Source organism: Marmota monax, unplaced genomic scaffold, assembly GCF_021218885.2.
Source record: "Marmota monax isolate L192 unplaced genomic scaffold, Marmota_monax_Labrador192_F-V1.1 WCK01_AAM20220418_F8-fsc00023, whole genome shotgun sequence".
Lineage (NCBI taxonomy): Eukaryota > Metazoa > Chordata > Mammalia > Rodentia > Sciuridae > Marmota > Marmota monax.
Window position 1 is genome coordinate 17,659,551 of NW_026692907.1, and position 18,413 is coordinate 17,677,963.

General features: G+C 33.3%; 1 protein-coding gene across 7 annotated transcripts in view; it reads left to right on the forward strand.

Moving 5' to 3' along the window:
- Lrrc7 (leucine rich repeat containing 7) overlaps positions 1 to 18,413 on the forward strand; it is a 552,277-nt gene that overhangs the window by 102,220 nt on the left and 431,644 nt on the right. For all 7 annotated transcript variants that reach the window (XM_058581585.1, XM_046451172.2, XM_058581588.1 and 4 more), the window contains exon 2: positions 12,116 to 12,213. Coding sequence is in view for 6 of the 7 variants with exons in the window: in XM_046451172.2 (XP_046307128.2) it covers positions 12,116 to 12,213 (98 nt within the window). In the remaining variant the exon portion in view is untranslated. The remainder of the gene's footprint in view (positions 1 to 12,115; positions 12,214 to 18,413) is intronic.

Below are 18,413 nucleotides of genomic sequence, written 5' to 3' on the forward strand. Positions count from 1 at the left end.
AGTGAAAATTTTGTAATCAAACTTTGGGAGTCACTGATCTATAAAACAGAAAAGGGAAAGAGAAACCATAAATAATGAGAATACTAATTTGAAATCCATATATAGAATAGCTCTTTTCTTCTTAACATGCCAATACTTTTGTAATTAAAACCTCAGAATAGATTGTTGTGAATATTTGAAAGAATGACATTTAGTTCATTTAATAAATATAGATAAGTAGAAAAAAATTCTTTTTAAAAATTGTCAGATCATCTACTCATGGCTTTAATATTCCAACAAGGCTCTTCAAGTCATTTAACAAAATTTATAACATAAACATTTCTCTAAACATTAAAAAGTAGACTCTCAAAAGGGTTTTTCCATTGCACAGAAACTTCAGATCCTAAAGGTTGATCAATGTTGATAAATGCCTATGATTTTCATGATAGTAGAGTTAAACAGTTATAGTGACAAGCCCCCCAAATTACTACGTGATCATTTTCTATGTCTTAATTATTTAAAAAAGTAGATGAAAGAGGGAAGGAAAAGAAGAGAGGGAAAAAGAAAGGAAAAGACAAGATGTCAATATTCAACTAGAAGCAAAATCACAATGATTCATTATGTGTAGAAACCCATAGTCAGTTATAAACCTCAAATTTGATCCTTAAGCATGTGTGTATGTGTGTGTGTGTGCATGCGCGCATGCAAACGTGCACAGGGGTGAACACACACCCATGTGTGCTTCTGGTTACTGACCTAAATTCACACTGACCTAATTTCCTCACGAGCATTTCTTTATTACTAATGGTGATAAATATTCTTGAGATATGATTACTCTATGATTAATCTGAAAGACTGAAAGCAGAATAATATTTAAAGTATAATGACTAATTCAGAATATTGTAATTATATGAGACAACAATTTACTGGAAGCTTAATAGAACTGTCTTATGAATAGATGATTTTATGTAAAGAACTACCAGTGCTTCTAGATATTTCTTATGCAAAGGGTCCTTTCAGAATGACATAAGTAATCATATAAAGACTATTAGAGGGTTATCTATGTTGTTCAATTTGAAAAGTACTATGAAGACCCCACCAAAGATCCTTTATCTAAGTGCTGTGGTTCTGACCACCACAAGTAAAATGTGTGCTATGTTTTCCCTCTGATGTATCTTGTATGTATAAAATATTGTAAGGGACAACATTGAATTAATTCACCAGGAACGTTATTATCTTACCTAAGTCTGCAGAGAATATTGACAGGATAAAGGATGTGATGAAAATTAACAGAAGGAGACTGGAGGGCTCATGTAGACAGATTTTCTTACTATTTAAAAAGTTTGTCTTGGAATAGTCATGCTGAAATAATCAGGTTTGCCATGTTATCTTTCAGACTGTTACTTTGTTTCAGGGCCTTCAACAGAGTCACAGGCTTATTTATCTCCTTGCTTGCTCATAGAACATTTGCTGCCAAGTGAAATAAATTATTTTGATATATTAATATTGGAGAATTACAGAAATCTCTTACCTTAAAATCTATATGCTTCTTTATTGATTCTTCCCAATGTGCCTCATGGCAGCTATTTTCAACTCATCACTATTATACTAATGGGATGGACACTTAATGGCTTTTACTGGAGCCTCAAGTACTAATATAAATGCTTATCAATATGATTCTAATATAATACAAAAAAGTCAGGGCTAATAGAGGTCTTATAGTGTAGATATTTTAGAATCAGTAAAATGTGAATCCTGTCTTCCCTGCTTCCTCTCTATGACATTCCAGGCAACTCATGTGTTTAGCATTTCTAAGGCTAGTTTATAATATTTTTTAAATAATGGCAGTATCTTAAATAATTTCTATTAGCTCCTGTTGCTTTCTTCCAAAATATATTATCATGAATTTGTTTAAAAATATGTGGTTTTCATTATTGTCAGCATGAAACACTAAATACTCTAAATATCCTAAATACCCTACTGTCCCATGAAAACAACTTAAAAAAATGGATAAAATATAAATTAAATTTCTTTAAATGTGTTACTGCACTGGCTAGAAAATGAAAAAGTAGCCAAAACTTAAATCAGCATAAACCCCCTAGAAGGTGGATAAGAATTGAAGATAGAATTTATCCTAAGGGTATCTGATAAATCCTTGAGACTGGTAACTCATATTTTAGTGACTGCAAGTCTTCCCTCAGTCAGGAAATGAAGATTAGATATTCTTTGGAGCAAAATACAACCCAATGAGGGCCTCAAAGAATCCTTAAAAAATAAATATCCAAGAAGATCTTATATTAAAACCACAAAATACACAAAGAAGCCAGAAATCATAAGAAACCTACTGCTGTATATCAGAGTCAGCAGAAACAAGAATCTGAAGAATCATATCACAAATTTTTCAGATACTGGAATTTTCTAAAATGCATATGTTTCAAGAAATATGGATGGAAATGTGAGAGAAAAGGACAGGATTCTATAAAACTAATGAGGTTGATTTGCCAAAAGAGGATAGACAGAATTAAAGAAGCCAACCAGGCATGATGTCACATCTGGAATTACAAGAGCAGGGCTAGGGAACTTTGACCCTGCATGTTCAAGGGAACCTAGAAAAGGAGAGTTCACAGGACACTGAGAGAGTTATCTCTGCAGCTGCAGCAAAGGAGCCATCAGTATTGGAAATAGCACATTCAACTAGCTATGGGGTAAAACCATTCACATTTAATTCTCCATCTACCAAAGGCATCTTTCAATAAGAGATGTGACATGTGGACATTTTTAGATGAACAATAATTGAGATGGTTTAAAAATTGCCTGAAATTTTAATTGCCTTTAAATTTAAAGAAAAAATTAAAGGATGATGTTCAAAATTAAGGTAAGTGATCAAAAATAGAAGATACAATAAAAAACGTTAAGCAAATATTAAATATATGGATATATCAAGACACAGAAATCATTATTTATGAAGTACAAACCATAAAAATTAGAATGAAAAAGGAAAAAATCATACTTCCAAAGAAAGAAAGAAAGGTAAAAGAGAAAAATGTATGAAAGTAGAAAGCATAAAATAAGATAGTAGACATAAATCCAAACTATTATTAATAAACCTGACAAAGGAAATTACATTCTGCTTAAATCTGAGTGTTTTATTTAAATGCTGGATTTAAAATATCCATCAATACTTTCTTTCCAAGAGACGTAGCTCAAATACGAGAAACATAGTAACCATGCCAAAGTATGGAAAATTGTATTGTAGGCAATTCTAGAGATACTGATATTGTATCATAGACATAATTTAAAGCAAACAGTAAGAAAACTTATATTTATTAAGACATTAGAACCTATATATGTTAAACTAATAAAGTATCAAATTATATAAAACAAAACATGACAGAACCATAGGAAAAATGGACAAATTCACCATTGTATTGGTGAAAGTATTCGCATTTCTTTCTCTACTTAATGGAAGCAAAACCAGCAATACTTGGACTAATATACATTGTTTTTAAAGCACATGTGGAATTTTACAGTCAATAAACAATGAATTCTACAAAAACGAAGATGAAACTAATGTGGGGATATAGCTCAGTTGATAGGGTGCTTGCCTCACATGCACAAGGCCCTGGGTTCATCCCCAGCACCACAAAAAGAAAAAAAAAAAGAAAGTTAATAATGACTGGGGTAAGAAAAACAGAGCTTGTTAAGGAAGACCAAGATGGAGTGGGATTGGGAGAGCTGCTGTTAGTGTCGGATCAATTGTAGTTGTCAGGAGAGGTGTGATTAAAAGAGAAACCCTGAATGAAGACCCCAACCTGGTGTAGGAATTCCAGAAAGAGTCCACTACCAGAGAAAAGGCCTGCATCAGGAGTACTTGTGTTTGTTCAAGTTCAGCCAATAGAACATTCACAGCGTGCGAACACATGTGACAGGTGACAGGACGATATGGGGAGAGGTTGCAGGCACACACTCAGGGCTCCATAGACCACCTTAAAGACTTTGGCCTTCTCTCTGAGTGACATGGGAAGTCCTAGGAGCAGTATATTGACACAATATGACTCACAGTGTGAAAGAACCCTCTGACTGCTGAATTGAAAATAGACATAGGGAGGACAACTGTATCAGACAGGCTGTCCATGTGCTGTAGCATTCCTTTAATGGATAATGTATTTACATACCCTCCAATTAAGCCAAAAGAAAGTAATCAAACGGAAAGGAAAGCAATCTCCTGTGGCCATGTTAGGGGAAGGAACTGGAATGAAATGCCAGGTGCAGATTTTTAAATTGGTGTGCATCTGGTGAAGTGTTATTTCCTAGTGGCCTGACAAATTTTTTAGGAAAAGCAAAAAAATGTTTTTAATGTTCCTGGAACTAGTGTACAATTATTTAATATCCTTCTGAGTAGTCCAGGTTGTTAGGATACTCATTCCATTTCAAATAGGAACTTGATTGAGTTTTTCCCAGAAACTGATCTTCTAAGTACCTGAGTCATTTTGATTCTTCTTTCTCTACTAAAAGTTTCACCTTCTCATCTTAGTATAAAATACTAAGAGTTGTGCTTTAAAAAAAATCATAGAAATTATTATTGTGATCATGGTGTCTTCTTTTTTCTCATCATTGAGTCACAGCCATCAGAGAGTATTCACTTGACTAATTCTAACAGTTCATTTATTTTTAAAAAATGCTATATATTGCTCTGAGCGGTCAGCATCATATGTAAACATTCTAGAGAATTTACGAGAACATTGTGCCAGCACTCAAAAATCTCTTAGTGTAGTCAGTGACTGAGAACCACTGCCTTGTGGGCCAAAAGACAGCTCAGAGATACTTCATGTATGGGATGTAAAAGGAGAGCAGGATGAAGGCAGAATTCCAGGGAAGCATTTGTTTGCATCTCAGAATTATGGACTATGAAGCCATCATATTCTACCTTATAATATAAATTTAGATATTTATGCATATTTTGAAAAGGTTGACATTTGTTCTTATTCACCAACTTTGCCTATTTCCCTTTGAGAAAGGAATTCATGCTTTTCTTACAAAATCATTACATTCTTTTCACATGCATTTTTTCCCTGTGTTAAATAGAGACTGTACATGATAGTAGTTCCTTCTCAGAGAAGTAAGCCCCAGGTGAAGTTGGAGTTATATGGACATGAGTATAACAGTTCCTTCATTTAGGCAGCTGTGCTTAGGTGGGAAGATCAGCAAGGATCAGAAAATCTGAGCTCAAGTCTGGCTTTGCTACTGACTTTCCAAGAGAAGAAGTGCACAGGTTTTTTTTTTTTTTTTTTGTAGTTGTAAATGGACAGAATGCCTTTATTTCATTTGTTTATTCGTTTTTCTTATATGGTGCTGAGGATCAAACCTAGTTCCTCACGTATGCTAGGCAAGCTCTCTACCACTGAGCCCCAGCCCCAGCCCCAGCATAGGGTCTTTATGAGAATAAATAATATATCTAAAGATGTTTTATAACTGTAGACACATTAGCATTCATAGGGCATACATGTATTTCTAACACCATTAATTCATTAATTTGCTCAATCATTTAAAATAAGCAAGTGATCTTCTTCAGTGTTCAAGGGACTATGTTAGGTTCTATACAATAATAGAACTTGGGCAATAATACCTCAGTCTAGTGTAAGATGTGTGTAGGTCCCTGTAATAGGATAAAGACTTACAGGGAAGTTGGGAAATTGGGATGAAATTGTAGAAGGCTTTCCAAAAGGAGCTAGGATTCATGATCTAAGGCCATAGTCTTCTCATTTCATAAGTATCAAACAATGAAAAGAATGATGACCAGATTATATTAATTTCTACATGGAAGGTGATCACATTGTGTTTCTATATCTTACCTTATTCCAATACCAATTTTTTAAATAAATGGCTTTAACGTGATTAAACTTTCAAAATGGTGAATAGTTTGTATACAGTCTTTAGAAATATTATTATAGAATAGCACTAATCTTCTTAACATAAAATACTTTATAATTTTATGAAAACATGTAATTTTCTATATTTTAATATCAGTTTTATTTTGTGTAACTAAGTTGATTCAGCACTGGGTCTTCTTCTATTTTTTAATTTTTTGGTACCAGGCATTGAATCCAGGGACATATGACTACAGAGCCACATCCCCAGCCTTATTTTGTATTTTATTTAGAGACAGAGTCTCACTAAGTTGCTTAATGCCCTGCTTTTGCTGAGGCTGGCTCTGAACTTTTGATTTTCCTGCCTCAGCCTCCTGAGCCTCTGGGATTACAGATATGCACCACTGTGCCCCGGAAGTTCTGACTACTTTTTATTTGTTTTTCCTCATTGTCAGCTCCATTCTTGTTCTTGGAAGTAAAATAAATACTTGAGTGTTTTGGATGTAATGAGTTATATCTTATTTTGCTTCATTACATTTTTGCCATTCTTTGAAAAGGTCATTCATTTTTATAGACAAATATTTCTATGAATCTATTCAGTTAATTTATATAGTTTCAAGAAATTTATTTTCCAAATATCTGAGTTTAGTGAACTAATTGGTTTGTTTTTGTTGTTGTTGTTGTTTTGTGATGTAGGTAGTGAACATATTATGGAATCTTGCAAGTAAACCAGTTATTTCTTAAGTATCTTCACTAAGGGAAGTACACTCCTCCTTTTTCTTACCAGGTCTGCTAATATGATTCCTTCATAAAGGTAGCAGATTTCTAGGGTGCTGTTACTGTGCAATAAGTAAAAACATCCCAAAATCTTTCTTTAAAAAAAATAAGAGTAAAGAAAATCAATGTAAGGTCAGATCTTGTGACTAGTGTACTCTCTGAGTTAGTGAGGAGCTTTACTTTTTCCACATTGCTATGCACATTAATTTCATAGGTTTTTCCTGAAACCATTGTTTACTACAATATCTAAAAAGGAAACTATATAGCTTTCACATTCCTGTTTTGATTTGTCATTTACAAATGGTAGAAGCAATATTTTTAAGAAGTTCATGTGATACCCATCTATTTTGAATTGTTTTTCTGAAAATAATAAAATGGACAAATGTAACATTGTGCTTGCTCTTTCCCAAAATTTGTGACATGGCAATGTAAAAACAAGTTTCTCCTCTCTAAACTACTGCTGACCCTTGTTCCATTGGTAAATGATTGTTACCTTACACCTCAGACATCCTGATTTGTTTCCAACTCTGACAGCACTTCACCTATCTCCCTGTTCTGTACGGCATTTCACTCTTTCTAAGCGGGTTAGTGTGGTGCAAGTGTGGTTTCTTTTCTCAATAATCTTGCTGTTTAACTTCAGTTTGTCCTTATTAAGGATCAACTCAACATATTTGGCTGAGATAATTGGGTATTGATTATTTTTGCTCTGTCATTTGCAGTTCAAATTGGATCCTTATGAACACTTGAGACTTTTCTCAGTGACTGTTTGTATGCTTAATATGCATGCTTTCAGCACAGCCCTGGTCTGAGGTTTGGCCCACTGTGTTTCAGGCTCAACTTTCCTTAAAGAATCCCAGCAGCTCACTGATACAATAAAGCATTTTCCGCTGCTTCTTCAACTCTTTCCTCCTTTTTCTTGAGTTCAAAGCCAAATGAGGGATTCTGGAACTCTGGGGATGTGACTTGATTTCAGCACTTTGTGAGAATGGATGGTCACAACATGCTGCCCTTTAATTTTTCTCCTTGTCTGGGCAAGACATAACAGATCACTATTATTGTTCAAACAATCATTAAGCAATCTTATGCTTCCTTTTTTTTTAATATGGATGCTTAGGTTCATTTTTAATGCCTTTTAAAATTTTATTCTAGTTTTTATTTCTGTTGAGTTTTAAGATCTACATAAGCAAAGGTTTTATATATATGTATATATATGTGTGTGTGTATATATATATATAGAAAAAAAAAAAAATATATATATATATATATATATTCTTTTTTTTCACCAGTTATGTGCTTGGTAGGGGCTTCCACACATGCTATGCTGTCTAATGCTGTAGTCATAGTGCTTGTTGAAAATTGAAATAAATTGAGATTCAGTAAAACTGTAAAATCTCTGAGGTTCAGTTTCTTAGTCATTCTAACCACATTTCACATGTCCAGTAGTTGCATATGGCTAGCACGGGTATTGAACAGCACAGATACTAAACATTTCATCATCACAGAAAACTCTGTTGCCTGTCCTACATAATAGTTAATAGCTCTAGAGTCAGATAGATTGGATTTAAATCCTGAGTTGTACACACTCCCTATATGATCCCAAGCAAATCACTTACCATCTCTGAGACTTGGATTAATTAGAGATAAAACAATGATGACATAGAAAATCATGGGCTGGGGTTGTGGCTCAGCGATAGAGTGCTTGCCTCGCATGTGTGAGGCCCTGGGTTCGATCCTTGGCACCACATAAAAATAAATAAATAAATAAAATAAAAGGCATTGTGTCCAAATACAACTAAAAAATAAATATTTGAAAAAAAAAGAAAATGTATTACATAAAGAACCTAACATGGAATGAAAGGTGTTTTGTAAAACTTCTTCCTAATAGTTTTATTCTCTTAACCCCACTCCCTCATCCTCCATTGAATTAGTCATTCCCTATTTTCCTCTTTCATCTAGTATAAATCCCTTTCAAACAGATCTTTATTCACCAGCCATGATCCCATCCCAATCCACCATTCCAGATCAATCCTAACTTGCTTTCTGATCTGTCTGAATCTGTTAATCATTTTATTATTGATATTATCAGCCTTGTAAATGAACAGTCTCCAGGTTTCTCTGGTTGACCACCAGGCAACCTGTCAAGGCTTTGATTGTATCTTTTTCATTCCTCCTTTCATTTTTTATATGCCTGTTCTAACTGCAGACCCTCTCCATGCTCTTACTCCAACTCTGTATCAGTGGAGAATTATCATCTCAGTGAATCTGTTGAACTTGCCTTCTCTACATATCTAAGTGTGTATTTTCTATTTTCAAGGTATCCTAAATGCCAGTGTCTGGACAAGTATAAGACCAGATATGTATTAAATATTAATGTGCTTAAGAATTTTATATAATGAAATATACATTACAAAGTAGAATCTAAAGAATTCAGTCTCCTAATGAAACTATAATATATACCCATGGATTCATGGAAATAATGGAATAAAAAGCAGTTAGAAAATAAAAATCAGAAAAGATAGGTTAAGTCTTAGTTGAGCTTCTCACAACCTGTGTGTGGCAATGAGTGTCACTGAGCATTTCTGAGCTTTATTTTCTCTATCTTTAAGAATACTGTTCAAAGTATTAAATGAAATAAATTGTAAATGTTAACATATTATAAATATTTTCATTTTTCTTATGAAGGTGAGATGTCACTATAAATTTTGAAATATTTTCTAAAATTTTTGAGAATGATAGGATATGTAGCACTTTAGTTAATCTATAGAAATAAAAGCCCACTTTTTGTCCAGCTAAATATTTTTATCAGTAATCCCTTAAGTCTTACAGATAAAAATGAAACACACTGTTTTAATTTTTTCATCTCTGAAAACTGGCAATTCATACACATGGATGTTTCATGTTTCTGTACAATACCTAGAACATTTGTTAGTTTTTTTTTTCTTAACACACTGGACATGTAAAATGTTACTACATGATTTCATAATTACTTTTGTTGATTCTGACTAATCACAGCTACATGAACTCTTGTATTGTGACTGCCACAATGCAAAGCATTTTACTTGTGCAAATACATCTACTCCTCACACCTACAAGGCTGATAAAGTTATCCTCAATTTACTGATGAGAAAATGAAAGCACAAAGTATGTAAGTTTTCTTAAAATCATCCTTTAAGAGGCAGAATGGGAGTTGAGCCTGGGGATTCCAGAGCTAAGCTCTTTACATTTCCTCCATGCTACATTGCTAACCTGGCATAATCTCCAGGATATCCACTCGTGGGTGTTCCCAGCAGGCCTCCTCTGGGCACTGATCCCTGGGAGTCTGAGTTGGGGATTTTGGATGTTAACAGGAACCATGTAGGTGAAAATCTCCCAGTCTTTGGGAATACTTTCTAATCTCAATCATAGCTACATGGAAATAAAATCAGTTTTGTTTTCACATATTCGATAGTCAGAGATATAAAATAAAAAATAATAGCCTTATCAAGAGAATGGTGTACATATATTTCCAAATAGATAAGTTGTCTCTCCCTATCAGAGTATAATCATGGCAAATAAATTCATATTTAAAATTACACCACAATTTTATGTAGACATTTTCATGTGCAGGTTACGTATGATATATTTTACAATCTTGAGGTTGGAAATACTAGTGAATAATTACAAGTTCGCTTAAATTGTTATTAGATCATCATGGAAATTCATGCATTTGCTGAAACATATAATCAGAATTGTTCACTGAATTAATTCAAGAGTCAGAAACTAGAAAATTTGAGATAATTTAATTGGCATAACTAATCTTCATGATGAAACTGCAGAGGAGATAAGTAGATATATCCATACTTACATACACACATATATACATATATGTGTACATATGTACATACATACATACATAAGGAATTTGTGTCTTTAAGTTCTCACTTGGTTTCCTATCATTGTATTATCCTAATCTCAAGAGAAATAACTCTTTTTCTCACTTGAAATGAGCTTCAAGGGAAACTAATATTCAAGGTATTATATATTACAGTTTCTTATACTTTACACAGTCATAGGCATATTAGCATGCACAAACACAGCAGCATCTACATATGAGTGGATTGATTTCATTTCTTTTATTTGGAAGAGTGTTTTTTAGTGCCAATTATAGCTTCCCCAAAATATAGTGTTATGCTATGATTCTAGTACAAAAGGCTATTTCATATTTCACACTATTTTAAATATCGCTTTTATATTATCATCATTTCCTAATTTCCACTCTGAACATCAGAAGCAAAGTCTTCTGTACAAGTAGCCCTAGGAGACCCTCTATCATAATATGCATAATAACCATACTGTTTGCAATGGCATACATTCTTTGAAACAGGATAGTTATCAAAAACACATGTTATCCCTGATTTAGAATAATTACATAGATATTAAGAAGCCATACTTATATTTTCACAATGTAAATAAATACCTTGAGAATTTTTTATGAATGTTCAAATCCTGAGTATAGAGGTATTTTATGTTTTAGAAATTAATAGAGGGCACATTAAAGGTGCAAAACTATAAACTTTATTGAAAACAGAAAGTGCTAACCACAAAGTGTGTGCTCTTAAAGATGCTCACCACAGTTGCATTCAATAAATTTGTCCTTTTTGATCCTAAGCACCATGCTAAGAACTGAGAAGTACAGTTTATCCATTTTTCATCTTTAAGAAGTCACAATTATTATAATTAGAAATATCTTCAGTTTCATTTATTAGCATGAAAAGAAAGCAACAATTCTTCTCTTGAAAATTGGTATTTGAAAAGTCAGTGAAATATATGTTCTTTCTAAAGGATAACTTATAAATATGTTTACTTCAACTATTTACTTGTTTGTTAATAGGTTATCTTAGGTTGGGTTGGGCTGCTATAACAAATTTTCATAGATTTTGTGGCATAAATAATAGACCTGTTTTTACTGGCAGTTTTGAGTCTGGGAATGTCATAATTAAAGAGTTTGTAGTCATAATTTCTTTGAAAGTTCTCATTTAGGCTGGCAGATGATGGCATCCTTCTTGCTGTGTCTTCCTGTGGTGGAGATAGCTTATGCCCTAGTTTTTCTCTCTTATCTTATGTGGACCTAATCCCATCATGAGCAGTCACCCTCATGACCTCCTCTAATCTGATTACCTTTCAAAAGGCACACCTCCAAATACCATCACACTGGGAGTTGGGGCTTCAATAAATCCACAAACATTCTGTCCATAACAGTCTCTAATTGGAGAACATGCATGAGTTTTGTCCACATGGTGTTTTAAATTTTTTTTTTAATTGAAATACCTGGAAAACTCAGGCACTCTCCATTAGTTCCTCTCATTTCGTACCATCATACTATTTGTCAGATACTCTTAGTGGTGTTATCAGGTTTCTGTAAGTACTTGAATTTGTGACTGTTTATACCATTTAAATTGCCAGGATTTATCTAGATTTTGCCATTAAAATACATCTTGAATTTTCTTTTACAGGATGGAGAATCTAATAAGGGGAAGAAATCCCCCACAATATCAGAGAAGTCCTTGTAAAGAGGTTCGTGCAGCACTTCGGAAGAGGCCTGAAGAGGAGTGTAAGTATGTTTAATAGGATTAACTGTGTTCTAGATAGATCTTGGTGAGTAGAACAGTGAAATTAAAGGTTTACCTTTAAATGTTTAGACAAGTAGGAGAGGTATTCAATAAATATTTGTTGAATGGAGCTGATTTTTAAAAACAAATGGCCACGTCCTACCTGAACACAAGCATTGAGATCTTTTTTTTTTTTTTTTTCCTGAATATGTCTCTGTACTTTAAGATGCTCTACTGATCTTTGGATTCCCTGTTCAGATGAAAGTGGAAAAGGCTGCACAATCTACCAAATCTTTCTTAGACACACATATCATGCATATTAATGGTTTTTAGGAACTTAGAAATAAGGAAACTCTTAGAATGTGCTTAAAATAAACATTTTCCAGTGTCCATTTGACCACAGTTTTTTAAAACTGAAAACTCTGAAAACCACTGTATTACTAAAGAATAAATATCCAAGGGTAAACATGAATCCCTCTGTCAAATGGAAACATTTGATTTAATCAAATTTAAGAAAAAATCTTTAAAAGACACTATAAAGTCATTTTTGTTCATCCTTAATTTATTAAATATTAGAATATGTAATTGTAAAGATTTTACTTAAATATGTATAGTCTGTATAGTAGATTGTTAGAGATTTTAAACATAATATTCACATTTTAAGTTTGTAAAAGATTTGCAACACTGACTTTCCTCATGATGTCTGTGTATAATTATTTTCAGGGAACTTAACCACATTCTTTTTATGACAAAAAAATTATCTGCACTTTGCCTTAATACAGGAACTTGAATTTCTTAAGGATAATGATGATTTAGTAGGTTCACTGAAGTATACAGTATAATAGACTTTTAAGATTACACTGGGATTTTAAATTAGTTTAAAGTACACTACTCTGGGCAAAGACCGAATATATTAAAGTTGAGCATACACTTCACAAGTATGTATTTTTTTGTTTGTTTTGTTTTATTAGAAAGTCAATAAATAACCTTATTGAGATTAAATCTATGTAATTCAATGTAGCATTGATCTTCTTTTAATTTGCAGATTTATATCTTTTACACTATACATGATATCCAATTAAAATTAAAATATGAAAGTGAGGTTAGAGTTTGTGGCATTTGTAACATGAAAATTCTTGCACAAAAGTATTACTTCTTTTTATTGGAGGTATTCAATAAGCAAATGCCATAATCATAGGGAAACTTTGGAGTATCTTCTTAGTCCCTGGTATAGTTCTACAAATTTCATTTTAAAAACTTAGAAGGAATTTTTGTGGATATCTCAAAAATTCTCATTGTGTTGATTCTCATAGTGTTGTTATTTAAAATGAACATAGTGATGTTTCAGGGATCTTATAGTAAGTTATGGAGGCAAATAGTTGGCCAACTGTGGGTTTTCATGAAGTCCAACATGATATCAATTTCTGTAAATAAAATTTTATTGAAACACTGCCATCATCTACTTACTTAGGCATATATAGAATATTTTCACACTAGAAAGTAAAATTTGAGTAGTTGTAACCCAGACCATTTGGTCCACAATCAAAAATGATTATCTGGTTCTTTATAAAAGATTGTTGAACCTTGGTTTTAAAAATAGTTTTTGAATTGTAGTATCCAGAATAGCAGCAGTTGCATCATCTGGGGACTCAATAGAAATGCATATTCTAGGGTTGCAACCCATAACTACTGAATGAAAAACTCTTAAGAGCAGGGCTTCATAATCTGTGGAAGAAGTCCTATGGCAGATCATGATGCAAACTCAAATTTAAAAACTACTAGCCTAAGCAAAGTGATTCTAATGTAAGGAACATACATGAAGTTACCTACTATGTAATGAAAAAGGTAAGTAGTCTGTTGCTTGTGTTATAAATTTTCAATGGAAATGAAAAATCTGTACAATTTTATTCTCTTCAGAGATATCATCATCCCTTGATAGTGTTGTTAGTATTATGAGTAGTATTTCTTGTCCTTTCATAGAGCATATTAATTCCTGAAGGAAAAAGCCACCATCTTTTTTGTAATAGAAGTAGCAAATCATGGTAGTTGAGACTATTACCTTTGCAGACACACAAAAGTATTTATTCACTAGTGTGACACTTAATATAACCATCTCTGGACCCTGAATATTATGTTTTTAAATCTAAGACTTTTAAATCAGTTCACTCATCTAAAAAAATGAGCATAAAGATGGAGACTACCTTATAGAATTGTTTTGAGAATTAATAAATTCTACCTTATAGGTTTGTTTTGAGATAGTTGTGTTAAGTACTGGATACAGAACCTGGGACATAACAAGTTTTATTTTTTTTCCTTCTCTGTCTCTCTTTGCTTGTTATTATTATCTTTCATCAAACTAATCTTTCCATTAAGGATCATAGGGCATGATTTTGATAGAGAAATATAAATCCACAAAAAATTATCACCCTATTTATTTTTTAAAAAGTATGACAAGGTACAGGCTGTAAACAAATGCCATAAATCCAGCTTTCTTGCAGCTGTGTTAGATTGTAATCAATATTTGGTGGTAATTTATCTAACACACGATGGAGTTATTGCCCTGTGATTCTACAGATTCAATGTAGGATTTTGCACAAGGCTTTTAGTTTAACTCCCAAGAAAAACCACTGCCTTGGAAAATCATAGAGTCAATCATAGAGTCAAATGGCAGTGACTTCCTTTTGCTAAGAATCTAAAGAGTTTGTGGAACTGTGATCAGTTTATAGGATTCCAGAGATTGAAGGGAGCCCTTTCTCATTTAGAGATGTTTCATGCAGGAAGGTTTTTCTAAAGAGCATAGTTCATCCTGTTTTCTTTTTATTTTGTACCCTTTCACAATATTTTTAATCTTAAAATAAATATTTTATTTCTTAAGATTAGCTATATCAACAGCAAATATAGCTCTTAGATGTTTATTTAATGTTAATTTCATCCAGTTATGGTGTATCTGGCATAGCCAAGTAAACTTCCAGTAAAAATAGATCAATTCTTGTGAAAAAAAAAAACAACCCTGAATTTTAAGCATGCTTGAGTTATTTCCTATTAAAAACAAAATAAAAAAAATTTTCCCTCAACCTTATTCAGCTAAAGTCATACATTATTGTTCTATTCCCAGGCAAATCTCCCAAAAGAGCTGTCTATACACGCTCCATTTACTTAGTTCCCACTCATTCCATCAAAAAGGTCCAATCTGGCTCCTATTCTGTCATTCTACTGAAACAGCTTTCATTCAGATCACCAATAATCTCTTTATGTTGCTGTAATTGTTTTCTATTATTATGTAACAAATTACATTAAGCTTTAGTGGATTAAAAAAAAACAACAATATTTATGATCCCACAGTTTCTGTGGGTTAGGAGTCCAAGCACAGATCTCTGCTTCAGGATCTTACTAGGTTGGAGTCTCATCAGAAGCTCAGTTGGGAAAGAATCCATTTCTAATTGCACTCAAGCTGTTAGCAGAATGTGTTTCTTGGTAGTTGGATGACTAACTCTCCCCTCCTTATGCTGTAAGGTTGCTGTAAGTTCTAGAGACCTTGCATAGTTCCTTGTTGATGGACATTTTAAATATGGCTGCTTTCTCTCTTTTCCCCTCCTCCCTCCTTTCTTCCTTCCTTCTCTCTCTCTCTCTCTCTCTCTCTCTCTCTCTCTCTCTCTGTTCTTGGGAAGAAAGTCTTGACCTTCTTTTAAGTGCTTTTACCTGATTCATCCAGAAACACTCAAGATAACCTCAATTCTGATGAATTAAAAATCAACTGATTTGGGACCACAGTTACACCATTGCCTTTACCATATCGCCATTTCTATTGGCTAGTAAAAAGTCACAGTTCCTGTCTACATACAAGGAGCAGGGATTCTACATGGCTAAACCAGGGTGGAATTATGATCATGAGGCCATCTTGGCATTCTGCTTACCATTTTCTGAATTCTTCAAGCAGGAATTATACTTTTGATATGTTCCTCCTTAAAACTGACATGGTGTGAATGTTTCTACCCCTCCAAAATACATATGTTGAGGCCTAATTACCAAAGTGATGTTATTTATTAGGAGTGGGACTTGGAGACATAAGTAGATAATTAGGGCAGCCCCTTCATGAGTAAAATTGGCATCCTTACAAAAGCAGCCCCAGAGAGCTTCCTCCTACGTTCCACCATTTGCATAAACACCTACAGGTCACCACCTATGAACCATAAATTGGCCTTTACCAAGACACCAAATCAGACACAACCTTGATCTTGGACTTTCCAGCTTTTAGAACTGTGAAAAATAAATTTTCATTGTCTGTAAGTTACTTGGTTCATAGTGTTTTGTCATAGCACCCTGAATAAACTGAGATAGAGCTCTAAGGCCTTGGCTACCATAACACAGTGCTCTCCTAGATTTCCTCTGATCTCTCTGGTGACTCTTTTCCATACTCAACCTATTCTTTTCAATTATTACATATTAGAATTTCTAAAGGCAAGCTGAAGTTTTCTTCTTTCCAAATATACTGCCTCCACGACAATCTCATAACACATGTCAGTTCTTCCTGTAATTAGAGGACTCACAGATTGATCTCTCCATCCTAGACCTCTCTCTATTCAGCCAGATGTGTACTTAACACATCCTCTTGGACATTCCAGAGTGACTCTAATTGAACAAATCCTAAAACAAATCCATAATATCATCCTTAAAACCCTAAGTTCTTCCAGTATTTTTTGTATAAATGTCAGGTGCTAGGTTTAGGTGCTAATCACCTAGGTTTAAAGTACATAAATCTAGGAATCATCTTTCATCCTCATCTTCTCATTTTTCCTCTTCACTCTAATTTCAAGGCCTCTCAGTTTTACCTTCTCAGTCCACTTTAAATCCTTTCACAAATGAACTCTGCAAAGATTCTAAGGTTCTACCAAGTATTCTCATAAGAAACATTCCTAAATACAGTTATGGTAGATTTTCATTTTAAAATGGCCCCCATGGCTTTCCATTTGTCACTCAACAAGACAAAAGCTTTTCTGCAATTCATAAGACCTCGAAGAGTCCTGCATCTACTGGCCCTGATTCAGCTTCATCTCACACTTTTTTCATTCTTCTTCTCTAATCCCACTGGCCAGATTATTTTAGACCTTGAACATAATCAGTGATTGAATAGAATTTTTCAAATGGTGTAGACTTAGAGAACAACAACAGAAAATTATCCTGGAAAAGAAGAGGATGCCTTTGGAAAAAATAAATGTAAAAAATTCAAATTCTCTAGAGAACTGAAAAATTTCAATGATCACAAAAAGATAAGTATTCTGTGAAGTAGCTTCAAAATAAACAATATGGGGAAAACAGAAACTTTTTTAAAGGAAAAGGAAAAAATAAAAGGAATGTCAATGAGGAAAGAAATTATATTTTAATTTAATTAAATTTTCATGTTTAGTGAAACATGAAAAGCAGAATTAAAATTTTCATGGGAGTCAAAAAATAAGAATTCACATTGCGATAATATCAGGAATTTGAAAAGGAAATACTGGAACTATTTCATGAATACAGAGGAAAGATGAACAACAATAATGAAAGGAATGACATGTATGGAAAAATAGAGATGGAAATCCAACCTAAGAATTTTAGGTTTTCCTAAGAAAAAGTTAAAAGAATTCAAAGAAAAATATTACTAAAGACTTTCTTAAATGTACTTTCTAAGTTATTAAAACATCTGCCTGCATCTAAAAATGTCTGAATATGTACCGTACTAAATCAGATCAATGAGATCCATACCCAGGTACAACCAAACATTTTAAAGTCACACTGCCAGCTCTTCAGGAAGTAAAAGCACTGTCATATTCACCTTAATGTAGCAGTTAATTAGTTAAGAAATTTATTTTTTTTTAATTTTTTTTATTTGTTGTTCAAAACATTACAAAGCTCTTGACATATCATATTTCATACATTAGACACAAGTGGGTTATGAACTCCCATTTTTACCCCAAATACAGATTGCAGAATCACATCGGTTACACATCCATGTTTTTACATATTGGTATACTAGTGTCTGTTGTATTCTGCTACCTTTCCTATCCTCTACTATCCCCCCTCCCTCCCCTCCCATCTTCTCTCTCTACCCCATCTACTGTAATTCATTTCTCTCCTTGTTTTTTTTTTTCCCATTCCCCTCACAACCTCTTATATGTAATTTTGTATAACAATGAGGGTCTCCTTCCATTTCCATGCAAATTCC